Source organism: Pseudorasbora parva, chromosome 8 (assembly GCF_024679245.1).
Source record: "Pseudorasbora parva isolate DD20220531a chromosome 8, ASM2467924v1, whole genome shotgun sequence".
NCBI lineage: Eukaryota > Metazoa > Chordata > Actinopteri > Cypriniformes > Gobionidae > Pseudorasbora > Pseudorasbora parva.
In genome coordinates, this window is record NC_090179.1 from 48,775,441 (window position 1) to 48,785,440 (window position 10,000).

Here is a 10,000-nt window from a genome sequence, read left to right on the forward strand (position 1 = left end):
TTCCTTGTTTCAAATATCTAAATGAAGAGAGTTTTTGCTTAAAACAGGCAAAATGATCTGCCAATGGGGTGAGGAGAATAATCTTTTTTTTGTTTGGGACGGAAACAAGAAACAACATTTCAATCAGAAATAAGATTATTTTTCTCACCCCATTGGCAGATCATTTTGCCTGTTTTAATTGTGCCTGTGGTCATTATAACTCACTTTATATAGACGGCTATCAGACGTGGACTAATACATAACTTCATTACTGGAGTAACAGTACTGCTGGTCAAATATTACTCCGTTACAAGTGAAAGTTGTAAAAACAGATTTTTACTGGAGTAAAAGTACAGAAGTATTCGTTTTTTAAAAGTACTTCAGTATCTAAAGTAAATTTCCTTCTTTATGTCGCTGCATTATTGTATTATAGTTGTATAAATGCACATTATGCCATCATGGTTTAAGCCAGTCAGTGACGCTCCATCTGACACACTAGCAGACGACTAACTTAAACTCATTTAAATACTTGTAGAAAAGTTACAAAGCTGCTGTCACTTTAAGGCCGAATGCACGGATCCAATACACTGATACACATCTGATATTCTCACACTGTTCACCTTCACTGAAGACAGAATCAACTTTGTTTATGTGAATACTCCACTAAATGAGCATTTGGACATCCGTCTTCTTCCATTTTGCTCTAAACTATAAATCAGTGTTTAATAAATGCTGTGAAATCATTGAACTTCACGAGACTCTACAAGAGTGATTCCTGAAAGGCTTTCTGCAAAAACCCAAACACCTTTTAAAGAAGAAAAAAATCATCACTGACTTTCAGAGCGGTGACAGAAACGACTTTCCACTTCGAGGACCTTGATAGAAATGTAGTGGAGTAAAGAGGACGATATTTGTCTTTCAGATGGAGTGAAGTTAAAGTCATAAATTTACAGAAAAAATAATACTCCAGTAAAGCACAGACACTCAACAAGTGGACTTAAGTACAGGACTCGAGTTAATGAGCTGAGCTACTGTCCAGCTCTGCCGGCTATAATAAGTAAATGTGTGTGTATAGGTTTAGTCTGGTTCTGGTTTAATGGGATCTCAGATGGTGGTTTTCATCTAGTTTTGGGTTCTAGGTGGAGTGTGTGGTTTATTTCTCTGTCTCTTTCTCTTCAGAGTAATCGTCCGGAGAGAGAATGGCCCGTCAAGTGTCTGAAAGTCTATCATGGCATTAAAAAGAAGCTCCGCCCACCCACATGGTAAGATTAAATCTGAATTGTTATTAAAATGCTCTAGAGTAACGCTCAGAGAACGCTCTAGCATAACGGTCAGAGAACGCTCTAGAGTAACACTCAGAGAACACTCTAGAGTAACGCTCAGAGAACACTCTAGAGTAACGCTCAGAGAACACTCTAGAGTAACGCTCAGAGAACACTCTAGAGTAACGCTCAGATAACACTCTAGAGTAACGCTCAGAGAACACTCTAGAGTAACACTCAGAGAACACTCTAGAGTAACGCTCAGAGAACACTCTAGAGTAACGCTCAGAGAACACTCTAGAGTAACACTCAGAGAACACTCTAGAGTAACGCTCAGAGAACACTCTAGAGTAACGCTCAGAGAACACTCTAGAGTAACACTCAGAGAACACTCTAGAGTAACGCTCAGAGAACACTCTAGAGTAACGCTCAGAGAACACTCTAGAGTAACGCTCAGAGAACACTCTAGAGTAACGCTCAGAGAACGCTCTAGAGTAACGCTCAGAGAACGCTCTAGAGTAACGCTCAGAGAACACTCTAGAGTAACACTCAGATAACACTAGAGTAACGCTCAGAGAACACACTAGAGTAACGCTCAGAGAACGCTCTAGAGTAACGCTCAGAGGACACTAGAGTAACGCTCAGAGAACACTCTAGAGTAACGCTCAGAGAACACTCTAGAGTAACACTCAGATAACACTAGAGTAACGCTCAGAGAACACACTAGAGTAACGCTCAGAGAACACTAGAGTAACGCTCAGAGAACACACTAGAGTAACGCTCAGAGAACACTAGAGTAACGGTCAGAGAACGCTCTAGAGTAACGCTCAGATAACACTAGAGTAACGCTCAGAGAACACACTAGAGTAACGCTCAGAGAACACACTAGAGTAACGCTCAGAGAACACTAGAGTAACGCTCAGAGCACACTCTAGAGTAACGCTCAGAGAACACTCTAGAGTAACGCTCAGAGAACACTCTAGAGTAACGCTCAGAGAACAATCTAGAGTAACGCTCAGAGAACACTCTAGAGTAACGCTCAGAGAACACTCTAGAGTAACGCTCAGAGAACACTCTAGAGTAACACTCAGAGAACACTAGAGTAACGCTCAGAGAACACTCTAGAGTAACGCTCAGAGAACACTCTAGAGTAACGCTCAGAGAACACGCTAGAGTAACGCTCAGAGAACGCTCTTGAGTAACGCTCAGAGAACGCTCTAGAGTAACGCTCAGAGAACATTCTAGAGTAACGCTCAGAGAACACTCTAGAGTAACGCTCAGAGAACACTCTAGAGTAACGCTCAGAGAACAATCTAGAGTAACGCTCAGAGAACACTCTAGAGTAACGCTCAGAGAACACTCTAGAGTAACGCTCAGAGAACGCTCTAGAGTAACACTCAGAGAACACTCTAGAGTAACGCACAGAGAACACTCTAGAGTAATGCTCAGAGAACACTAGAGTAACACTCAGAGAACACTCTAGAGTAACGCTCAGAGAACACTCTAGAGTAACGCTCAATGAACACTAGAGTAACGCTCAGAGAACACTCTAGAGTTACGCTCAATGAACACTAGAGTAACGTTCAGAGAACACTCTAGAGTAACGCTCAGAGAACACTCTAGAGTAACGCTCAATGAACACTAGAGTAACGCTCAATGAACACTAGAGTAACGCTCAGAGAACACTCTAGAGTAACGCTCAGAGAACACTCTAGAGTAACGCTCAGAGGACACTAGAGTAACGCTCAGAGGACACTCTAGAGTAATGCTCAGAGAACACTCTAGCGTAACGCTCAGAGAACACTCTAGAGTAACACTCAGAGAACGCTCTAGAGTAACACTCAGAGAACACTCTAGAGTAACGCTCAGAGAAGACTCTAGAGTAACGCTCAGAGAACACACTAGAGTAACGCTCAGAGAACACTCTAGAGTAACGGTCATAGAACACTCTAGAGTAACGGTCATAGAACACTAGAGTAACGGTCGGAGAACGCTCTAGAGTAACGCTCAGAGAACGCTCTAGAGTAACGCTCAGAGAACGCTCTAGAGTAACGCTCAGAGAACGCTCTAGAGTAACGCTCAGAGAACACTCTAGAGTAATGCTCATAGAACACTCAAAAGTAACGCTCAGAGAACACTCTAGAGTAACGGTCGGAGAACACTCTAAAGTAACGCTCAGAGGACACTCTAGAGTAACACTCAGAGAACACTCTAGAGTAACGCTCAGAGAACACTCTAGAGTAACGCTCAGAGAACACTAGAGTAACGCTCAGAGAACACTCTAGAGTAACGCTCAGAGAACACTCTAGAGTAACGCTCAGAGAACACTCTAGAGTAACGCTCAGAGAACGCTCTAGAGTAATGCTCAGAGAACGCTCTAGAGTAATGCTCAGAGAACGCTCTAGAGTAACGCTCAGAGAACACTCTAGAGTAACGCTCAGAGAACACTCTAGAGTAACGCTCAGAGAACGCTCTAGAGTAACGCTCAGATAACACTAGAGTAACGCTCAGAGAACACACTAGAGTAATGCTCAGAGAACACTAGAGTAACGCTCAGAGAACACTCTAGAGTAACGCTCAGAGAACACTCTAGAGTAACGCTCAGAGAACACTCTAGAGTAACGCTCAGAGAACAATCTAGAGTAACGCTCAGAGAACACTCTAGAGTAACGCTCAGAGAACACTAGAGTAACGCTCAGAGAACACTCTAGAGTAACACTCAGAGAACACTAGAGTAACGCTCAGAGAACACTCTAGAGTAACGCTCAGAGAACACTCTAGAGTAACGCTCAGAGAACACTCTAGAGAAACGCTCAGAGAACACTCTAGAGTAACGCTCAGAGAACACTCTAGAGTAACACTCAGAGAACACTCTAGAGTAACGCTCAGAGAACACTCTAGAGTAACGCTCAGAGAACAATCTAGAGTAACGCTCAGAGAACACTCTAGAGTAACGCTCAGAGGACACTCTAGAGTAACGCTCAGAGAACACTCTAGAGTAACGCTCAGAGAACACTCTAGAGTAACGCTCAATGAACACTAGAGTAACGCTCAGAGAACACTCTAGAGTAACGCTCAGAGAACACTAGAGTAACGCTCAGAGAACACTCTAGAGTAACTCTCAGAGAACTCTAGAGAGTAACGCTCAGAGATCACTCTAGAGTAACGCTCAGAGAACACTCTAGAGTAACGCTCAGAGAACGCTCTAGAGTAACGCTCAGAGAACATTCTAGAGTAACGCTCAGAGAACACTCTAGAGTAACGCTCAGAGAACACTCTAGAGTAACGCTCAGAGAACGCTCTAGAGTAACGCTCAGAGAACAATCTAGAGTAACGCTCAGAGAACACTCTAGAGTAACGCTCAGAGAACACTCTAGAGTAACGCTCAGAGAACGCTCTAGAGTAACACTCAGAGAACACTCTAGAGTAACGCTCAGAGAACACTCTAGAGTAATGCTCAGAGAACACTAGAGTAACACTCAGAGAACACTCTAGAGTAACGCTCAGAGAACACTCTAGAGTAACGCTCAATGAACACTAGAGTAACGCTCAGAGAACACTCTAGAGTTACGCTCAATGAACACTAGAGTAACGTTCAGAGAACACTCTAGAGTAACGCTCAGAAAACACTCTAGAGTAACTCAGAGAACACTCTAGAGTAACGCTCAATGAACACTAGAGTAACGCTCAATGAACACTAGAGTAACGCTCAGAGAACACTCTAGAGTAACGCTCAGAGAACACTCTAGAGTAACGCTCAGAGGACACTAGAGTAACGCTCAGAGGACACTCTAGAGTAATGCTCAGAGAACACTCTAGAGTAACGCTCTAGAGTAACACTCTAGAGTAACACTCAGAGAACACTCTAGAGTAACGCTCAGAGAACACTCTAGCGTAACGCTCAGAGAACACTCTAGAGTAACACTCAGAGAACGCTCTAGAGTAACGCTCAGAGAACACTCTAGAGTAACGCTCAGAGAACACACTAGAGTAACGCTCAGAGAACACTCTAGAGTAACGGTCATAGAACACTCTAGAGTAACGCTCAGAGAACACTCTAGCGTAACGCTCAGAGAACACTCTAGAGTAACACTCAGAGAACGCTCTAGAGTAACGCTCAGAGAACACTCTAGAGTAACGCTCAGAGAAGACTCTAGAGTAACGCTCAGAGAACACACTAGAGTAACGCTCAGAGAACACTCTAGAGTAACGGTCATAGAACACTCTAGAGTAACGGTCATAGAACACTCTAGAGTAACGGTCGGAGAACGCTCTAGAGTAACGCTCAGAGAACGCTCTAGATTAACGCTCAGAGAACGCTCTAGAGTAACGCTCAGAGAACGCTCTAGAGTAACGCTCAGAGAACACTCTAGAGTAATGCTCATAGAACACTCAAAAGTAACGCTCAGAGAACACTCTAGAGTAACGGTCGGAGAACACTCTAAAGTAACGCTCAGAGGACACTCTAGAGTAACACTCAGAGAACACTCTAGAGTAACGCTCAGAGAACACTCTAGAGTAACGCTCAGAGAACACTCTAGAGTAACGCTCAGAGAACACTCTAGAGTAACGCTCAGAGAACACTCTAGAGTAACGCTCAGAGAACACTCTAGAGTAACGCTCAGAGAACACTCTAGAGTAACGCTCAGAGAACACTCTAGAGTAACGCTCAGAGAACACTCTAGAGTAACGCTCAGAGAACACTAGAGTAACGCTCAGAGAACACTCTAGAGTAACGCTCAGAGAACACTCTAGAGTAACGCTCAGAGAACGCTCTAGAGTAACGCTCAGAGAACGCTCTAGAGTAACGCGTTTAGAGAACACTCTAGAGTAATGCTCATAGAACACTCAAGAGTAACGCTCAGAGAACACTCTAGAGTAACGGTCGGAGAACACTCTAAAGTAACGCTCAGAGGATACTCTAGAGTAACACTCAGAGAACACTCTAGAGTAACGCTCAGAGAACACTCTAGAGTAACGCTCAGAGAACACTCTAGAGTAACGCTCAGAGAACACTCTAGAGTAACGCTCAGAGAACACTCTAGAGTAACGCTCAGAGAACACTCTAGAGTAACGCTCAGAGAACACTCTAGAGTAACGCTCAGAGAACACTAGAGTAACGCTCAGAGACAACAAATAAGAAGAAATAAATAAAAACATTCAGAGAATATTCATAAATAATGTTTTCATACCTTAATGGAAATGTTAGCAAAACGTTCTTAGATTGTGTGTTGTTTTGTGGGGATGTGTTTGTGATTCCTGATGTGAGGTGTCAGCGTTCAGTTTTTGTGAACTCTCTCTCTCTCTCTCTCTCTCTCTCTCTCTCTCTCTCTCTCTCTCTCTCTCTCTCTCTCTCTCTCTCTCTCTCTCTCTCTCTCTCTCTCTCGCTGTAGTTGGGGGCTTACAGTCGTCTATGAAAGTGAGAAACAGGACAAGCAGGAGAGACAGCAGTGGTGAGAAATCTCTTTATATCTATGTGTGTGTGTGTGTGTGTGACTCAGACAAACAAGGGTAAAGGTTTGTTTAGCCCCTCTAGACAGACACACACAATTGTCAGTTTCAGTTATATTCTCAGTAAATAATGCTAATATGCCGTGACTTTACCTCTAAAGCAGTGTTTCTCAAACGTGTTTTGAGTTGGAAAGCCATCCACCCATCCGTGTGTCCATCCATCCATCCACCCATCCACCCATCCATCCATCCATCCATCCATCCATCCATCCATCCATCCAATTATTCATCCATCCATCCATCCAATTTTTTATCCATCCAATTATTTATCCATCCATCCATATTTATCTATCAAACTTTTTTTTTTTTTAAAGTTTGTGAGCCGCTGCTGTAGAGTATGAACCTGTGTGTATGTGATTTTGTGTGTGTGTGTGTGTGTGTTGTTGATGATGTGTTTGTGTCTCAGGTATCTGTGCTGCGACACACAGGCTGATATGAGGGAATGGTTTGCTACGTTCATGAGCATACAGGTCAGTGTGAGGATCCGTGTCCACTCCATAAACTCACACACACTTACTGTCACTGATTCATATGAGACAAGTGTTTAACCTTCACACCTCTCTCTCTCTCTCTCTCTCTCTCTCTCTCTCTCTCTCTCTCTCTCTCTCTCTCTCTCTCTCTCTCTCAGAATGGTGGTCGTGTATGGCCGGCGGAGTGGCTGAAGTCTCGAGCCTGCAGTCGCTCGGCTCCTCTGGACTCTCGCTTTGGTAACGTGTCTCTGATTCCTCTGCGCGGCTCTGAGAACGAGATGAGGAATAGTGTCGCCGCTTTCACAGCCGATCCTCTCGCCGTGAGTCTACTCAGCCAATCACAACAGGGCCGGCCAATCACACAGCCAATCACAAGCCTAGTGAGCTCAGCAGATAACCACACTAACCCGCTCACTAGGCTTCGGACTGAAAACGTCGGTGTACAGTAAAGTGTGTGAGACACACACACTCATCTGCACTGATTATCATGCTGTGTGATTACCCATGAGCCCTCAATGATTCCCTGAGCCCTGTGTTCAGCCCACAGTGTGTGTGTGTGACTCCTGTGGGCCGATCATAAGCTCTTGTGTGCTAATGCAAATGTGAGTGTGTGTGTGTGCGTGTGCGTGTGAGAGGGACTGTAAGAGTGAAGGTGATAGAGTGAGTGTGAGAGTGAAAGTGACTGTAAGAGTGAGTGTGAGTGTGAGAGAGTGGGTGTGAGAGTGACTGTAAGAGTGTGTGTGTGAGAGAGTGAGTGTGAGAGTGACTATAAGAGTGTGTGTGAGAGAGTGTGAGCGTGAGAGTGACGGTGAGAGTGACTGTAAGAGTGAGTGTAAAAGAGTGAGAGTGAGTGTGAGAGTGAGTGTGTGTGAGCGTGAGAGTGACTGTAAGAGTGTGTGTGTGTGTGTGTGTCTGAGAGAGTGTGAGCGTGAGAGTGACAGTAAGAGTGTGTGTGAGCGTGAGAGTGACTGTAAGAGTGTGTGTGAGAGAATGTGAGCATGAGAGTGACTGTAAGAGTGAGTGTGAGAGAGTGAGTGAGTGTGTGAGAGTGAGTGTGTGAGAGTGACTGAAAGAGTGAGTGTGAGAGTGTGTGAGTGAGTGTGTGAGTGAGTGTGTGAGTGTGAGAGTGAGAGTGAGTGTGAGTGTGAGAGAGTGAGAGTGAGTGTGTGAGAGTGAGTGTGAGAGAGTGAGTGTGAGAGACTGAGTGTGTGAGAGTGAGTGTGTGAGAGTGAGTGTGAGAGAGTGAGTGTGAGAGACTGAGTGTGTGAGAGTGAGTGTGAGAGTGAGTGTGTGAGAGTGACTGTAAGAGTCAGTGAGTGAGTGTGAGAGTGAGTGTGAGAGTGAGTGTGAGAGTGAGTGTGAGAGTGAGTGTGAGAGTGAGTGTGAGAGTGAGTGTGAGAGTGATGTGAGTGTGTGAGTGAGTGTGTGAGTGTGTGAGTGAGTGAGTGAGTGAGTGTGAGAGTGAGAGAGTGAGTGTGTGAGAGGGACTGTAAGAGTGAGTGAGTGAGTGAGTGAGTGAGTGAGTGAGTGAGTGAGTGAGTGTGAGAGAGTAAATGAGAGCGAGAGTGAGTGTGTGAGAGTGACTGTAAGAGTGAGTGTGAGAGAGTGAGTGTGTGTGTGAGAGTGACTGTAAGAGTGAGTGTGAGAGAGTGAGTGTGTGTGTGTGTGTGTGTGTGTGTGTGAGAGAGAGTGACTGTAAGAGTGAGTGTTAGAGAGTGAGTGTGTGAGTGACTGTAAGAGTGAGTGTGAGAGAGTGAGTGTGTGTGTGTGAGAGTGACTGTAAGAGTGAGTGTGAGAGAGTGAGTGTGTGTGTGTGTGTGTGTGTGAGAGAGTGACTGTAAGAGTGAGTGTTAGAGAGTGAGTGTGTGAGAGTGACTGTGAGTGTGAGAGAGTGAGTGTGTGTGTGAGAGTGAGTGTTAGAGAGTGAGTGTGTGAGAGTGAGTGTGTGTGTGTGTGTGTGAGAGTGACTGTAAGAGTGAGTGTTAGAGACTGAGTGTGTGAGAGTGCTGTAAGAGTGAGTGTGAGAGAGTGGTGTGTGTGTGAGAGTGACTGTAAGAGTGAGTGTTAGAGAGTGAGTGTGGTGAGAGTGACTGTAAGATTGAGTGTGAGAGAGTGAGTGTGTGTGTGAGAGTGAGTGTGAGAGAGTGAGTGTGTGTGTGTGTGTGAGAGTGACTGTAAGAGTGAATGTTAGAGAGTGAGTGTGTGAGAGTGACTATAAGATTGAGTGTGAGAGAGTGGAGTGTGTGTGTGTGAGAGTGAGTGTGAGAGAGTGAGTGTGTGTGTGTGTGTGAGAATGACTATAAGAGTGAGTGTTAGAGAGTGAGTGTGTGAGAGTGACTGTAAGAGTGAGTGTTAGAGAGTGAGTGTGTGAGAGTGACTGTAAGATTGAGTGTGAGAGAGTGAGTGTGTGTGTGAGAGTGAGTGTGAGAGAGTGAGTGTGTGTTTGTGTGAGAGTGACTGTAAGAGTGAGTGTTAGAGAGTGAGTGTGTGAGAGTGAGTGTGTGTGTGTGTGTGTGAGAGTGACTGTAAGAGTGAGTGTTAGAGACTAAAGTGTGTGAGAGTGACTGTAAGAGTGAGTGTGAGAGAGTGACTGTAAGAGTGAGTGTTAGAGAGTGAGTGTGTGAGTGTGAGAGAGTGAGTGTGTGAGAGTGACTGTAAGAGTGAGTGTGAGAGAGTGACTGTAAGAGTGAGTGTTAGAGAGTGAGTGTGTGAGAGTGACTGTAAGAGTGAGTGTGAGAGAGTGAGTGTGAGAGAGTGAGTGTGTGAGAGTGACTGTAA

At 44.7% G+C, this 10,000-nt stretch overlaps 2 protein-coding genes across 6 annotated transcripts in view; one reads left to right on the top strand and one right to left on the bottom strand.

Annotated features, from left to right (window-relative positions):
* LOC137084932 (ribonuclease inhibitor-like) overlaps window positions 1-10,000 on the bottom strand; it is a 318,165-nt gene that overhangs the window by 244,164 nt on the left and 64,001 nt on the right. The window lies entirely within an intron of this gene.
* The window catches only part of LOC137084924 (arf-GAP with Rho-GAP domain, ANK repeat and PH domain-containing protein 1), an 86,201-nt gene that overhangs the window by 74,544 nt on the left and 1,657 nt on the right, over window positions 1-10,000 (top strand). For 4 of the 5 annotated variants that reach the window (XM_067451482.1, XM_067451481.1, XM_067451480.1 and 1 more), the window contains 4 exons: window positions 1,159-1,241; window positions 6,635-6,694; window positions 7,159-7,222; window positions 7,381-7,542. In XM_067451482.1, coding sequence (XP_067307583.1) covers window positions 1,159-1,241; window positions 6,635-6,694; window positions 7,159-7,222; window positions 7,381-7,542 — 369 coding nt within the window. Of the gene's footprint in view, window positions 1-1,158; window positions 1,242-6,634; window positions 6,695-7,158; window positions 7,223-7,380; window positions 7,543-10,000 lie in introns of those variants that run through there. The other variant, XR_010906832.1, reaches the window with a different exon arrangement.